The sequence below is a fragment of the Glycine max genome, chromosome 9 (genome assembly GCF_000004515.6).
Source record: "Glycine max cultivar Williams 82 chromosome 9, Glycine_max_v4.0, whole genome shotgun sequence".
Lineage (NCBI taxonomy): Eukaryota > Viridiplantae > Streptophyta > Magnoliopsida > Fabales > Fabaceae > Glycine > Glycine max.
Window position 1 is genome coordinate 16,506,598 of NC_038245.2, and position 17,526 is coordinate 16,524,123.

Here is a 17,526-nt window from a genome sequence, read left to right on the forward strand (position 1 = left end):
GTCTCTCCTTAATGTCTCTAGATTCGTTCCTTGCTCTGCTTTTTTATTTTGCGTAGGAGTGCAAAAGGCTAAGTGTGGGGGAATTTGATGTGTCATTATTTTCTCCTATTTCTTACCCTTTTTATCACCATTTTAATTACTGATTAGCCTTAATTGTCAAATTAATTATGCAGTTTTATCATTTGGGCCTACTTGACTAATTTTGTGTTTTAATTTAATTTCAGGAGAATTATAAGCAATTGGGTTTGGATCCGAAATTGAGCTGAAACGGCTTAGACTTGAAGAGAGCAGACAATTTTATTTGTCGTCCAGCTTTATTTTATTTCGTTTTGGGGGTATTTTTGTAATTGGGCCTCCAGACCTTATTAGGCCTAAAAATCAGATTGTAAGCTTTGATACCTAGTGACTTTGAGTGAGCCCAGTTGCTAGGCTGGTTACTGTTCACGTAGACAGATAGAGGGTTTCATTTTGAGTTTTCGTGCTACTGTTCACGTAGGGTTTCATTTTCGTTTCTGCTTCATTTTTGTTTCTGCTTGAAATTTCATTTTCGTTTTCTGCTTTTAATTCTAGTTTCGTTTTTTTCTCTGTCTTCTAATTTCATGTTCATTTTCTATCCTTGGTTTCCTCTTCGTTTCTGCTGTTAATGGAAGGCTGAATCTCTAGTGTTGTTTTCTCTTGAGGATTAAGCATAGCTCTCTTTGAGGTTCTGTTATTAACATTAATTTCTAATCAGTTTCCCCCTTTTACCGATTATTCTGTGTTGTTGCTGATATTAATCCATGCATGCTTAATGCCTGATTAATTGTCTCTATGCTTAATTAACGTTCATGCTTAATGGACATGTGAGAGGAATTAATTGGTGTATGTGTTGCTTAATCACGTAATGACAACATTGTGTTAATTTTCGCTTAGTAAATTAATTTCGGGTTGGATTAAGTGGTTGAACTGATTAGGGATAAATTCTCATAACCTAGGATAAGAGACTTGCTTTTGAATCAAGGGGAAACAACACGTTTTAGTTCTGTTATTTCTTTAATTCGAGTTTGCTTGTTGTTGAATTACAAAAACAACCCCCCCCCATTTCATTATTGTTTTATTATTACATGTTATGAACGTTTGTTTGATCATTGCTCGCTGGGAGACAACCTAGGATCACTTCCTAGATACTGGATTTTAATGTTTATTTGATTCGGGTACAACCTCGATCAATGACTGAACATGATATTTATGGTTTGTGATATATGACTAAGTGGTTTGGATTTCAATTTGGTTTTATTCATGTTTTGCTTTATGTATGTTTTAGAATCATTTATGTTTGTTTAACAAATTATGCTTTGTGTATGTTTTAAATTATTCATGTTTTACGAACTTTGGCCTTTTTTATGTTGCCAAAGGGGGAGAGAAAAATGGGTATTTTAGAAATCAAGATATTATATTTTCAAAGCCTTAAAATTAAACATAAATTCAAAAAGAAAGGGGGAGAAAGAGATGAGTGAACGGTAGAACAAAATTTGTATGTATCCTCTTGATTTCAGGATTGTCATCATCGAAAAGGGGGAGATTGCGGAAGCAAAAACTTCCAAGATTATTTTGATGATGCCAAAGAATCAAGAGTTAAGCAAATTCCAAAGATTCAAGAATCAAGTTTCAAGAATCAAGATTCAAGATTCAAGAATCAAGTTTCAAGAATCAAGATTCAAGAACAATCAAGATCAAGATTCAAGAACAATCAAGATCAAGATTCAAGACTCAAGATTCAAGAATCAAGAGAAGACTCAGTCAAGATAAGTACAAAAAAAGTTTTTCAAAACATTGAGTAGCACAAGAATTTTTCACAAAATCTTTTACCAAAGAGTTTTACTCTCTGGTAATCGATTACCAAAAGGTAGTAATCGATTACTAGTAGCCAGCATTATTTTCAAAACTGATTTACAAAGCTGTAATCGATTACCATAATCATGTAATCGATTACCAATGTTTTAAAACGTTAGATTTCAAATTTCAAGAGTCACAACTAGTGATAAAACCTTTTCAAATCATTTCAAACTTGTGTAATCGATTACACAATACTTGTAATCGATTACCAGTGTTTCTAAACATTTTGATTTTCAAATTTAAATACAAAAAGACACATCTGTTGATGTGTAATCGATTACACCTTAATGGTAATCGATTACCAGTGACTGATTTCAAAAAATAAATTTCCAAAAGTCACAATTCTTAAAGTGACTTGTTTCCGAAGAATTTTTCAAAAGTCACAACCTTTAAGTGACTAGTTTTCAAAAGAGTCACAATCTTTTAAAGTGATTAGCTTTAAAGAAATTGCCAAGAGTTACAAACTTTAATTTGAGTCATCAAATGATTATAAATATGTGATCATGGCATGAATTTCAATAAGGTTTTTACAGAACTTTCTGATTCATTTCACTTCATTTTTCTAAGAGTTTTTTTTCAATACTTTCTCTTTCAAGAAAAGATCATTGACCAAAAACTTGTGTTATTCTTCTTCTTCATTCACTTCTCCCTTTGCCAAAAGAATAGAATGACTAACCGCCTGAATTCTTTTGTGTCTCCCTTCTCTCTTTCTAAGAGAATTCAAACGACTAACTGCCAGAGAATTCTTTATATTCTTCCCTTCCCCTTAAACAAAAGATTTCAAAGGACTAACCGCCTGAGATATCTTTTGTTTCCCCTTACAAAGATTCAAAGGACTAAACGCCTGAGAATTCTTTGTTTTAACACATTGGAGGGTACATCCTTTGTGGCATAAGTAGAGGGTACATCTACTTGGGTTGTTATACTGAGAACAAGAGAGGGTACATCTCTTGTGGATCAGTTCAAGTGGAGGGTACATCCACTTGGTTGTTCAAAGAGAACAAGGGAGGGTACATCCCTTGTGAATCTTTGGCTTGTAAAGGATTTTACAAGGTTGAAAGAAATCTCAAGAACCGTTGGTTGCTTGGGGACTGGATGTAGACACGGGTTGTTTTCGAACCAGTATAAATCTTGTGTTTGTCTTCTTCTTCCCTACACTCTTTAATTTCCGCTGTGTAGTTTTAATTGTCGCTTTTACTTTTGGTTAAGTTATTGTTTATGTTCTTTACTTTCTTAACTTAGTAGTAAAAGTCTAATTGATTCTAGTAATATTAAGAAGGATAATTTTGTAATTAGTCAAAATACATTAATAATTAATTCAACCCCCCCCCCCTTCTTAATTATTCCGATGCCACTTGATCCAACAAAACCTAACCCAAGATGACTAGGCAAGACATTTAACCAGGTTGAAATAAAACCCGAGATGACCAGATGTCATCTCGTTCTCTATTTCATACAAATCCGTCAACTAAGGAAAAATTGTGCCTAACGCAAAGGACCACTCTCATTATTCTACGACAAGTATCAAAAGCTAAACATTGTATAAGTACAAGACAATAACATGCAAGTCCATGACAAGGCAAGTTACGACAAAAAAGGAAGTGCATTAAAGAAGAAAAAGCATTGCCAAAGTTACAAAGGCGGTACATCCACAAAGCCAACAAAACAAAAGAAAAATCAAAGGAAACACGGCCCATGGGGATTCCTCATTCAATTTCGAGCATTTTGACATATTATGGGCCTCAAACGGATATTCCTATCAAAAGTTATACTCGTTTCAATTTTTGGTACAAAAAAACATTTCATCGTACGTCACTGTAGGCACCCTAAATCGCCACTAGGATTGGCGGTACCACTGCTGCATGGCTATCTCGCCATCAGCAGTGGCGGTTTGCCTTTCTCGCCAGCTACAGTGGCGAGTCCACTGCCACGTGTTTGCAAGAGGCAGTTTTGCCATTGTTGCTGACGTTTTACATGGATTTTACGTAGTAAAACAACCCCATGTTGAAATTTGTTTTAAAACAGTCCCATTTCCAAAATTAGTTTGTAAAGGAAGCCTGAAATAGGCTCCTCTTATCGACTAACAAACTTATCTTTTACTTATATAAAGAAAAGAAAGGACAAATAGAAAAGTAGTTAACTTCTCTGTTCAAGTCTTTCAAGATTATTTATTTGCATTCTAACTTTGTTTTTTTTTTTCAAAATTACATTCAATATTTTATAAGTAATTTTTTTCAAAGGTTTAATTTATTTTAACATATTCCTTGAATATAATTTTAATTTATGGTACATGTCATTAAAATTTTCCATCATAAAGAGTTTGTTAGGAATAAATATGATTTGTCCTGTTATGGGATCAAATGATTATTCAATGAGTTTTGGTTTTGGTCCCCTAATGGTTCCTTATTTTCTTTTTGAAATATAATATAATAAAGTGTGTTGTTTTGGCTTTTATCAATTGTAGTGTCAACCTAAGTGAAATTACACTCTTCAAAATCTTAGTACATCTCCTGATTTTGATATGAAAAAAAAAACAGAAAACATCATCGGTCAAATTACGCCACCATAAATGATTGTAAAATTTAAATAGAATAAAATTAGAAATTTAGACAAAATTAAAGAATGAGTGCATATAAATTTGGAAATCTAAACAATTTTCATGGTTGGGTTTTTCTTTACAGCTTTTTATTGTTGGGTTAAGATCTTGTTTATGTTTATCAAAATCCAAAGCATCTTTTGCATAATTAAAGCCAGCGCCGGAGGGATATTGATTTTGGACAAACAAGGTGTAAAATCTCTCTTAAATCCGTAAATTTGGAACTTAAAATAACTAACGTATAAAAACAAGTTACTTATCTATTCTTTGTTGGCATAAAAACCAAGCACCCTGGGTTAACCACTCCCCGTTTAATTTTGTTGTAGTTCCTCTTTTCTGGCTTATATACGCCCCTTTCAATAACAAAAAAAAAAATGAATATGTAGTGTAAAAAAATAAATAATCATTTCAGCAGCAACACGTTTCCCCAAAGTAAGATCTCAATATAACAACAATAATAATCTCCAGCATGGTTGGTTAACATCATGTGTGTTAGATGATGTTTGGAATGAGGGAAGAGATCACTTTCAAGCATTTGAAAAAATTCTATTCTCTCATCCCAAACACCTCTAGCAAACATCATCTTAAAAGGATTAGAAACCACTTTCGGGACATGGATCGAAACAACGTCGCTGGACAAAGAAAAGGGTGAAATATTTTGGTACAAGGTTTTATGGATAGGTCAAAGCACGCCGCTTCAGAAAGCAGACTAAATAAAAAAGTAGCGTGTAACTACAGCAACCCTAATTTCTCTGATGAAAATCTAGTATATATAGTGGCTGAAGTTAAGTCAATCTTTTTTTCTATGATAGTTTTACCCCTCCACGGTATTTCATAACAGCGGAAGAATGAGTGGTGTTTAAGTCATTTAACACTTGTGGAATCTTTGTTTCGTTTTACAGTTCCGGACATTACTAGCACCACAATTAAATTTCAGATTTTGGTTTTTCTATTTTAGTATTTTAAATTTAATTTTAATTTTTTAAATATTTAATTGTAATATTTAATTATAAATTGATGATTTTAGTTCTCTGATAAATCATTAACAAATAATTATGATTTTAGTTATTAAGATTATTATAAATTAATCAAAATCATTAATTATTAATAATTGAATAAAAAATCATTAATCCTAATTTTTTATATTATTGTGTTGTTCTTTTTCTCCAAATACTTCTTCGGCTTCCATTGTGGCATGCAACTCCATCAGCAATACCACTACATTAATAGTATTTTATTAAAGTTTTTAAATTATTAATAATTTTTATTTAATTTATAATTAATTTAATGTCTCTTGTAATCATAATTATTAATTGATAATCTATAAAGAAACTAAAATCACAAATTTATAAAATTAAGAATCAAATATTATAATTAAAAAAAAAACAAAAATCATAAATTTAAAAAACTAGAAAAACCAAAATTACAATTCAATTGTATTTACATAGAAGTACATTTATTATTATTAATAATGGGAACACAAATTTTGTGTGTCCGTATTTTGGACTACTATATATCTATTACGTTAACTTATTTCTATTGCGCCAAATTAAATTTTATATATTGTGTTTTAGTTAAATATTTTTATTCTGACATGTCTATATTACCTTTGCTATCCCATTATAATAACTTGGCGGGATAATATTTTAATGTTATATTTTATTAAGAATAACTTTTTTATTTTAAAATAAATAAGTCTTAATTTTTTACCAATGTTTTGTTTTTATTCCATTAAATAAAAAAATAATAAATAAAATTATAAGAATTTAGCAATTTTCGTTATACTAAAATTAATATGTAAATCAATGGATAATAAAAAAAATATAACATTTCTTTATACATATTATTATTTTAACAAAATAAAAAAAACAAGGTTCTTACTTCGGTGTAATTTAAAAATAAGTTACACTGATGCGATTTATATATTATTTAATTATATAATCTAATGTGACTTATATCGTCACGTTAGATTATTTAACATATTTTTTTTGTATTTTGTAATCAAAGCTCAAGAATCATTTTGAAAATTTGATTTTTATTTATTTTTAATTTAATTTTTTATTAAAAGGAATTTTATCCCTGATTAAATCATGTTCTTCCTAATTCTAAACTTAGCCTCCACTTTCACGCGGATAATTTTTCTCATTGTCATCAATAGTAGAGCACTTTTCACAAGCTACTCTTGCGCCGCTTCATGTGTCGTTCGTGCCTTCTATCGGGCCACAATTGCAGAAGAGCTCTCGTGTTCCTGTTCTCATTCCCTGTGCAAAAGTTGAAGTTGAGTGTTATTAATATATCTTTTCTTTACTTAAAAAAAATAAAATACTCTAATTATATCTAATAAATTGATCTTGTAATTATCTTTTATCCAACATTAGAATAAATATATCTTTTATTCAAGATGAGAACAAATATATCTAATAAAATTTTGAAATATATTTTTTTTATCTTTATCTTGATTTTATTTATAGTAAATAAGTTAGAGGTGTAAATATTATGCATTTTATAGGGAAAATTGTAAATATTTTTCTCTCTAACTTGTTTATTATAAATAAAATCAAGATAAAGATTAAAAATATATATATTTTGAAATTTTATTAGATATACTTGTTCTAATCTTGGATAAAATATATAAGTTATGTTCGACAAAATTAACTGAAAGCTTAAAAGTTAGCTGAAAACTAAAATGCTAACTTATTAAATTAAAAGTACTCGGTAAAACTAGCCGTTGAAATAGCTAAAGAGTATAAAATGACAGAAAAATAATAAAATCATGATTTATTTTATAAAGGTTACAAGGAAAATAAATAAATATATTGAGAATAAAAGTGGAAGAAAATATAAAAAGTCAAAAACTAGTGTTTTAAAAAATGTAACTTAAAGTAGCGTTTCAAAAAGCATTACACTACTAGACAAAACTGTTGAACAAGTGGTATCGGAGCAGGATTCTTCTTTACAGTTTAAAAACTTCAAGAATAATTATGGTCTCATCTAACTTTCCATTTCCTGAGGGAAATTCTATTAATAGGCCTCTTGTTTTCAATGGCGAGGGTTATCACTGTTAGAAAACCCGAATGCAGATCTTTATAGAAGTCATAGATTTAAATATATGAGAAGCCTTTGAAATTGGTGTCTTTATTCCTACAATGGTAGTGGGAAATGCAACTATAGAAAAACCTAGAGAAGAGTGGAAAAATCTTACAAGAGAAATTTCAAAGAAAAGAAAGCATACATCACTTGGGAAGATAATGACATGGATTCTTCAAGTGATTCAGAAAATGAAATCATAAATCTGGGTCTCATGGCCAAAGACTATGAAAGCGAAGAAGAGCAAAGTTGATACACTAATAGAGGTTGCTCCAAACACATGGCGGGAGATGCATCAAAGTTTATTCATATTTCTCCCAAAGATAGTGAATATGTGATATATGGAGACAACAAACAAAGGTAAAATTGTTGGAGTTGGAAAAATAGTTAGTTTTAAGGCCTTTTGATATCATTTGATTCTCATATATTTTAACAAGCGGTAACATTTTCTTTTGGGCCAAGAAATGATACTTTGAACGGTATGGCATGCTCTACTCTTTTAATTCATTATAAATTGTTGAATGTTTTTCTCCTCTCTGTTCATGATTTGTTTTTGATGTTGACAAAGGGGGAGAGATAGACAAAATATATGCAAAATCAAAGAGAAGTAAACTATACAGATAAATATTGTTTTTGTTGCTCTTAACCTACAGATGATTGTCATCATCAAAAAGGAGAAGAATGTGAATCATGCAGGTTTTGATGATGCTAAAAGGAATTCACTTGATAATGATTGTCATCATCAAAAAAGGGGAGAATGTGAATAATGCAGGTTTTGATGATGCTGAGAAGAATTCACTTGCTAATGATTGTCATCATAAAAAAGGGAGAGATTGTGAATGTATGAAGACATGATTTTGATGATGTCAAAGAATAATCAAACAAGGTTGCTTTCAATATTACTTCAACAAACATTCAAAGGTTAAACATGTGGCGTCCCCAAAATAATGACTGGTTTAATAGTAATGATTTAAATAACAAAAACCATGGTAAATAATTTTTTTTTCATCTTTTTCTTTTTCATTTCTTTCTCTTTTCACAATAATTAGATTCAGAAGGAAAATCCTCACTATAGAGTCTTGAATGGCCAGTTCACAACTCTATTCGGAGTCATTTCTTTCTTATCGCTCGCAATCTCTAAACTATTTTGCTGTTTCAAAAGGCAGAGTATACTAGCCATTACTTTAGGTCGTCACGTGAAAATAATAAAACAAAATACGGTCGGTGAACTCTTTTGCAAATGAAGTTTGCTAATGCTTTCTTTTCAAATAACAAGATTAAACATAAATACATTCATCACTTAAAGCTGTCCAAATATGGGAGTTTTACAAAATAAATAGTGTCATCCAGAGCAAAGGTGTCCGCAATGGTGGCTTCAGCCACATGTATACAATCATCAAATTCCTATACAATAGGTCTACCCGTACAAAAACAAAAGAGTAAACCTAACAGTCAGTCCTAGATACACCCACCCTAAAAAAGTATATAAAACTAGTCCATAAAACTGTCTACTATGATGAAGAGCCTCCACTGATCGTCATCTCTCCAGGGCCACTATCCTCCGTAGAGTCTGCCTCGGATGTCGACATGACGTCCTCGGGAGAATCCACCTCAGGGAGTGGGTCCTCATCACCCTCTAGAAAATCAAGAGCATCCACAGCAGGCTCAGGAGGTAGCTCCTCGGGATCCTCCTCTGGGTCTTCCTCGGATGACGTTACCTCAATCACTTGGACTGGCTCCACTAGACGGTATGGTGTAGGCGTGGGTAGTATCCACTCCACAGTACGCTGAAGCGTGCGCGCGGGTTCATCTGGATGCACCAATGAAGTAGCTGTAAATCGAATCGTGCCCCGAAATCGGCACCTCGTGTTGCCTTCGAGGGTCTCCCAAGCTCCCTCTAGGCACTCCATCTCCACTCCATCAAGGATTAGCTGCACCGCCATCACGATCTACAAGAAAGAAAAGAAAGGGGTAGACTCTTTCACGCGATATCTAACTACGTAGCAACACAATGCGTCCCATAACACTACATGCAAGTAAAAGGGGTATCTCTAGGCTTTTCATCTCTGGTAATCGATTACACCTCATTGGTAATCGATTACCAGAGGTCAAACTCGAATTACATAGCTTCAGGACATGAAAACCTGTAAAATGCATTGTGTAATCGATTACACATGACTGGTAATCGATTACCAGTGGCTTATTCCTCTGTGTAATCGATTACACAGCTTGGTAATCGATTACCAGAGGCTCCTTCAACATTCCAGTCCCATTTCTAAGCCTGGTAATCGATTACACGCCTTGGTAATCGATTACCAGAAGCCCTCCTAGCTTCCTGATCTCGTTTTCAAGCCTGGTAATCGATTACCAGAGACCATCTTAGTCTCCTGTCTTTATTTTTAAGCCTTGTAATCGATTACACCCCTTGGTAATCGATTACCAGAGGCCATATCCCATATATCAATCAAAGTTTCACAGCTGGCCAGCCACCACACAAGCCTCCTTGCTTTGTGGTCTTTGTTCCTTTTATCGGTTGACTGCCAGGAGCTCGCCTGTTTAGGTACATCACAGGTTCTCACTGATTGACTATGCCCGGGTTGGGTCGGGATTGGTCAAGCTTGGTTTTGGGCAATAGCACCCCACCTGACGTCCCCAAGGTCTCCTGACCCCCGCGACATATCTCCAGGTACCACTCTGTGGTCAACGAATAAAAGCAGGAAGTCTCACCCTTCTACACTTCCTCATTTCAAGCTTGTCGGATTATGGGGTACCCATCACATGTGGTACTAGGTGGCGGTCGGGCGATGGTGCAAAATGATTCTCCACATCCACAAATCACGTATAACCCACCATCCCCTATTGCCCACCTCCAACTGAGCTCACGTACTCCCACGTAGCCCTTATCCTCGTTCCTCTCAACGCCGGGTCCCCATCAATCCTCCCAAGCTTCCACAACATCCAGGTAATTCCACATCCAATCATCATGGACTAACAAAACCAAGCAAAACAGGGCAAAGGCAGAAAACTCTACCCAAAACACAACTCAAAATCACAGCTTTTCACATACAAATACCCCAGTAACATTTCCTTCGTTCCAATTCGTTAACCGTTGGATCGACTCGAAAATTTTACTGGAAGTCTCTAGTACATAAGTCTACATTTTGACCGTTGGGATCTGCTAGTAAATATCCAGAACTCCATATGTATTACCCTTTTCACAACCAGCCATACACAAGCATTTTTCTGCACTTATACAAAATTTTGCTGCACATTTCAACAGCAAAATTCTGCATAAAGTGCAGATTTCGAAAACCACTCTTGCCTTCATCCAATTTTGCCCAAATCGAATCCTACAAGTCCCAAATCATGTATCAATCATGTCTAAACCAAGGACAAGCTTCAGACCAAAGCAACACAAAATCTAGGTATCCAAAACCCCTCAATTTAATGGATTTTCAAGGTTTGAGAAGTGAAATTGAGAATGGGGTAAATTTGGAGCAAACTCTCACCTCACACAAGTCTATAACATCAATTTAAACTTGCTCAAACTGGATTTACACCTAAAATTCCACCGAATCAAAATTTGACTCCTCAACACCCAATTTTACCCTAGAAATGGCTTTTTGTTCACTTTGGTCATTTGTTTTTCTCTCTTGCACAGCCCAAGCTTTCTCATAAGTCCTAAATGACATTTCAAGCTAGGATTAACTCACTTTAACCTCCAAATACCACTAAATCCAGATTTGGCCTTCCAACTCTCAAAACCTCACTCTTTTTCCACTCATAACACCATATTCTCACTTTCTAACCCTAGGTTAACTCTACCCTTCATCTCTAACAGTTTTCCATAAGCAATTTCAGCACATAAACATCACAAGCATCATCATAAAAACCCTAAAACTAAATGGGTAAGCTTAACTCATCCAAACATGGCAAGTTCAACATGCTTTCAACAAATTTCTTCACAAATAACTATCATGAAGCAGAAACCTAGCAAAACTACCCATCATATCTCCCAAAACCAAATACCCACGAAAATCAAGTGAGAAAGAAGTCTACCCAAACCTGAAATTTTGAAATCCCCCACGTAGAGATGTGCTTCACGACTCTGAAAATGCCTTCCTTTCGCGATTTGGAGTAGAAATGATGATCAAAGGTTGGAGCTTTGTTGGAGCTTCAATGGTGGTTGAGGAAAGAAGAAGAAAGCTACGTGAGAGAGGGAGAGAAAAGGCTTCTGAATTTTTTCTGCTGAGTGAGGGAAGAGAGAGAGAGTTGCTTTTTGGTTTAAAAAAAGGCTTTTCTCTTTCCTATTATTTTATTTTAAGCTATGCCACATGTCTCCATTTGAGTGGAACAAAAGGGCCCACTTTTTCTCTTGATGTGACTCATACTCAGCCACATGAAGAGAAAAATCTGACCTTTGCAACGCTAAAATCCTGCCTTGGTTTGCGTGCCGTTTCTCTGGTTCCAGTTCCTCGCGTTTCTCTGCGCCCGTCGGGGCCAGTTTTCGAAAGTAGGCAATATATATATCAAAACGCTCAGAATGAAACCCCGAGCGTGGTTCAGAGGTTGGTTTTGTTAAATTTTAAGTTGCACGCAAAACGATGATTTTTAGACTAATTAATTGAGAATTAACTTATAACCATCCAATTATGGATTTCTCTTCCTTAATTAGCCTAACCCGCGTATCTTTCCCCCAACATACTTACTTTAACCAGGAGTATATACCTATATACATACACTGAATAATACATATATATATAGCCATTCCAAATACACCGTTTACAAAAATTTCCGGGTAGAAATTTCCAGGATGTCACAATACTCCCACCCTTTTAGGAATTTCGTCCCCGAAATTAACTACTCTATGAACAAACTTGTGTACAATTCTCTCACCCTATCCTCTAACTCCCATGTTGAATCACCCTCATCGGTTCCCCACTGTACCTTCACCAATGCGATCTCCTTTCCTCTCAACGACTTCATTCTTCGGTCAATGATCTTCTGAGGTTGTGCTTTATAGGTGAGGTTATCCTTCACCTGTACCTCGTCCACTGCAAGTATATGTGATGGATCCGGGTTGTACCGTCTCAGTTGAGAGACATGAAACACAGGATGCAAATTCGATAAACTCGGAGGTAAAGCGATTTGATAAGCTACAGGTGCAACCTTCTTCAAAATCTGATACGGGCCTAGATACTTGGGTGTCAACTTCCTAGATTTGAGAGCTCTTCTGACCCCGGTTACAGGAGAAACCTTCAAAAACACATGTTCTGCTTCCTGAAAATCTAGTGGCTTCCTCCTTCTATCATAATAGCTCTTCTGCCTATCCTGAGATGCTTTTATCTTCTCTCGAATCAATTTCACTTGTTCGGTAATCTGTTGTAGCATTTCAGGTCCAAGAAGTACTGCTTCTCCATCATCGTACCAACAAATAGGAGTTTTGCACTTTCGTCCATATAGAGCTTCAAAAGGAGCCATACCTATACTGGCTTGGTAGCTGTTGTTGTAAGTAAATTCAATCAATGGCAAACAATCCATCCAGCTTCCTTGCTGCTCTATAATACACGCCTGAAGTAGATCTTCTAGAGTGTGAATGGTTTGTTCAGTCTGACCATCTGTTTGAGGATGATAAGCTGAACTAAGCTTCAGCTTTGTCCCCAATGCTTCATGTAGACTTGTCCAAAATCGCGAAGTGAACCTCGGATCCCTGTCGGATACAATACTGGAAGGAATTCCATGCAACCTTACTACTTCTTTGATATACAACTCCACTAGCTTCTCCATCCTATACTTCATATTCACTGGAATAAAATGAGCAGATTTGGTAAGTCGATCTACTATGACCCACACAGCATCATGTCCACGACTAGTCTTGGGTAAACTAGATACAAAATCCATAGATATGCTCTCCCATTTCCATTCCAGAATTTCTAGTGATTTTAATTCTCCTCAAATCTTGGTACATCTTAGTCATTCCTGGATGGAAACTAAGACGACTTTTATGCGCTTCTTCCAATATCTTAACTTTCAATTCATCCAAAGGTGGTATGCATATGCTCCCCTTGAATCTAATTAATCCAGTTGTGTCTTTCTTAAACTCCACCTCCTTATCTCCCATTACATCTAACACCTTGCCTTGCAAAAACGGGTCATCCTCTTGAGCCTCGCGTATATGATCTACGAATTCATTTGTGATCTGCAACGCTCCCACAAATAAGCTCTTGGGTCGCATCTCGATTGCTAGATTCAGATATCGGAATTCCTCTATCAATCTCTGCTCCAAACTCATCATAGTCGCAACATGTAAGGACTTCCGGCTTAGTGCGTCGGCTACTACATTAGCCTTTCCTGGATGGTAAGAAAGACCAAAATCATAATCCTTGAGGAACTCCATCCATCTTCGTTGCCTCATATTGAGTTCCTTCTGATCGAACAAGTATTTGAGACTCTTGTGGTCACTGAAAACTTCAAAACGAGTACCGTATAAATAATGCCTCCAAATCTTTAAAGCAAAGACCACCGCTGCTAGTTCCAAGTCATGGGTCGGATAGTTAACTTCATGAGGACGTAATTGACGTGAAGCATAAGCCACTACTCTTCCCTCTTGCATCAACACACACCCTAAACCTTGCCCGCTTGCATCGCAATACACTTCAAATGGTCTCTTAGGGTCGGGCAAAATTAACACTGGAGCTGTTGTCAACCGCCTCTTCAACTCTTGGAAACTTTGATCACACTTCTCGTTCCAAACAAACTTCTCATTCTTACGAGTCAACTTAGTTAGGGGCAATGCCAATTTAGAAAATCCCTCAATGAATTTTCTATAATAACCAGCTAACCCCAAGAAGCTTCGAACCTCCGTTGGAGTTGTTGGTTGTTGCCACTCCATAACTGACTCCACCTTGTTCGGATCCACCGCAACTCCGTCTTTAGAAATCACGTGTCCCAAGAACTGCACTTTCTCCAACCAAAATTCACATTTCGACAATTTGGCGAACAATTTCCTATCCCTCAGGATATGCAGCACAATCCTCAAGTGCTTCTCATGCTCCTCCTTATTCCTTGAATACACAAGGATATCATCAATGAACACAACCACGAACTGATCCAAGTAATAATGGAATATGCGATTCATATAGTCCATGAAAATAGCCGGAGCATTAGTCACTCCAAATGGCATGACCAAATACTCATAATGCCTATACCGAGTCCGAAACGCAGTCTTTGGGATATCTTCCTTCTTAACTCGGATTTGATGATACCCAGATCGTAAATCAATCTTCGAAAATACCGTCGCTCCCCTCAATTGGTCAATCAAATCATCTATCCTTGGTAGAGGATATTTGTTCTTGATAGTGTCCTTGTTTAGCTGCCGGTAGTCTACGCACATCCTCATACTTCCATCCTTCTTTTTAACCAATAAGACCGGCGCTCCCCACGGTGATGCGCTTGGACGAACAAATTGTTTGCTCAAAAGATCCTGCACTTGTGCCTTCACCTCTGCTAGTTCTACCGGGGACATTCTATAAGGCGCGATTGACACTGGATTCGCCCCAGGCACCAAGTCAATAATGAATTCCACTTCTCTCTCTGGTGGTAATTCACAAATATCGTCAGGAAAAACTTCAGGAAATTCCGACGCCACCGGTATACTACTAACTTCAGTGTCCCCTTCCACATTCATAGAGAATAACACCATGTAAGTTCGAACGTCCCCCGTTCCATCGTTGGTCGCATCCTCTTTCAATAGTTCATTTGGAACTACATCTCCACCAAATACTAGCATCTTCTCCTTGCAGTCTAGAAAGATATGGTTAGTAGATAACCAATCCATCCCCAAGATCACATCTAGATGAACTAAAGGTAGGCAAATCAAATCCACCATAAAAGATCGACCCTCAACAATTATAGGACACTTCAAACACACCTGAGAGGTGGTTACAGGCTCGCTAGTTGGAGTAGACACCACCATGTCATATGGTAACTCCGTCGCACATAACCCCAACCTCTCCACACATGCATGAGATATGAAAGAATGCGTGGCACCCGAATCATAAAGTACATCTAGTAGTTTATCAGCAATCAAACACTTACCCCGTATCAAATCGTCGGAGGCAGCCGCTTCTGAACCACTCATAGCAAATACCCGGGAGGGTACTTTTGGTCTTCCACCACTAGTGTTGTTGTTGCTAACATTACCGCTCCTTGTGGAATTAGTGGGTCCACGATTGACGGTGTTGGAATTGGCGGTCACCGTCGGTCTCTCGGTCACCCTTCATTCTCGAGCATAGTGGCCCACCTTGCCACAAACATAACAGCGATTCTCCTGTGTCTGCTGGAGCTGTGGGCAATTCTTCCTAAGATGCGGTCCCCCACACTGAAAACACTGCACCCGAGTCCCCCTTGACTGACTCATGTTGGATGCAGCCATGGGTTGCTTCCCCTTGTTGCTAGCATACGGCTTCATCCTCTTATTACTATCTCCTCTAAAAGGATGGTTTCTCTGTGGTCCTCCAACGCCTCTAGCTTGCCTCTCCTTCATCTTGTCCTCAAAGATCCTGCACTTTGTCACCAGCTGATTAAAATCCGTGATCTGCATATAACTAACCGCTTATTGGATCTCCAACCGAAGCCCATTCTCAAACTGAGCACATAAATCTTCCTCATTCCGAGCATCTTGGTATTGAGGCCAATACTGCAGAAGCTCATTAAACTTAGCCGTGTACTCCCCAACAGACATGTTTCCCTGCTTCAAATCCAAAAATTCCCTCGCCTTCCGCTTCCTGAGATCTCGTGGAAAGTAATTTTCCAGAAATTTGTCCTTGAAGGCATTCCAAGGAATCACGCCTCCAGGTGCAACAAATGAAGGCTTTACAAACTTCCACCAATTCTCGGCCTCTCCTTGGAGCATAAATGTTGCATAAGGAACCTTATGCTCCTCGAGGCAACCCATCGCCTCGAAAATCTTCTCCGTCTCAGCTAACCACAACCTAGCACCTTCCGGATCATAGTCTCCACTGAACTTTGGCGGGTGGTTCTTACGGAAAGCCATGAGTCCCCGATACTCCGCCGGCTCCACATCACGTTCCTGCACCAGAGTTTCCAGCACAACTGTGATGCGGTCGAGGACGTCACGGTTTGGATCCCTACCACGTCCTGCCATACCTATCCTGTAGGGAAACTATTAGTATCCACAAAATCCTATTGAGAGAGTGTACCACACAGACTATGACAGTTATAACAATATCCTTCTCTCTATACATACATATACACACAACAATCCTACTGAATCAATCACACATTCATGCTTAAGACAAGAAGGTAGAAATACACACAATGTGTGACTTAACGTCACTCCCCGAAACCTACTTCCAAGTTTCAGAGATACACAACATTCACACAGCAAGACCATAAACAGGTTCACTAGAATCCAACTTTTGCTCTGATACCACCAATTGTGGCGTCCCCAAAATAATGACCGGTTTAATAGTAATGATTTAAATAACAAAAACCATGGTAAATAATTTTTTTTTCTTCTTTTTCTTTTTCATTTCTTTCTCTTTTCACAATAATTAGATTCAGAAGGAAAATCCTCACTATAGAGTCTTGAATGGCCAGTTCACAACTCTATTCGGAGTCATTTCTTTCTTACCACTTGTAATCTCTAAACTATTTTGCTGTTTCAAAAGGCAGAGTATACCAGCCATTACTTTAGGTCATCACGTGAAAATAATAAAACAAAATACGGTCGGTGAACTCTTTTGCAAATGAAGTTTGCTAATGCTTTCTTTTCAAATAACAAGATTAAACATAAATACATTTATCATTTAAAGCTGTCCAAATATGGGAGTTTTACAAAATAAATAGTGTCATCCAGAGCAAAGGTGTCCACAGTGGTGGCTTCAGCCACATGTATACAATCATCAAATTCCTATACAATAGGTCTACCCGTACAAAAACAAAAG

At 36.5% G+C, this 17,526-nt stretch overlaps 1 protein-coding gene and 1 non-coding gene across 2 annotated transcripts in view; both read right to left on the reverse strand.

Annotated features, from left to right (window-relative positions):
* Window positions 1-16,514, reverse strand: part of LOC121172836 (uncharacterized) — a 32,892-nt gene extending 16,378 nt beyond the window's left edge. Inside the window, exons 1-6 of the mRNA XM_041005470.1 lie at window positions 16,441-16,514; window positions 15,974-16,119; window positions 15,186-15,361; window positions 15,021-15,101; window positions 13,916-14,798; window positions 13,089-13,230 (exon numbers count right to left, since the gene is read on the reverse strand). Of these exons, the coding sequence (XP_040861404.1) occupies window positions 13,089-13,230; window positions 13,916-14,798; window positions 15,021-15,101; window positions 15,186-15,361; window positions 15,974-16,119; window positions 16,441-16,514 (1,502 nt within the window). The remainder of the gene's footprint in view (window positions 1-13,088; window positions 13,231-13,915; window positions 14,799-15,020; window positions 15,102-15,185; window positions 15,362-15,973; window positions 16,120-16,440) is intronic.
* On the reverse strand, window positions 4,957-5,046 carry MIR1507C (microRNA MIR1507c). The gene has a single exon (NR_048801.1). It is a non-coding gene; the product is annotated as a microRNA MIR1507c (primary transcript).
* Window positions 16,515-17,526: the final 1,012 nt, after the last annotated feature.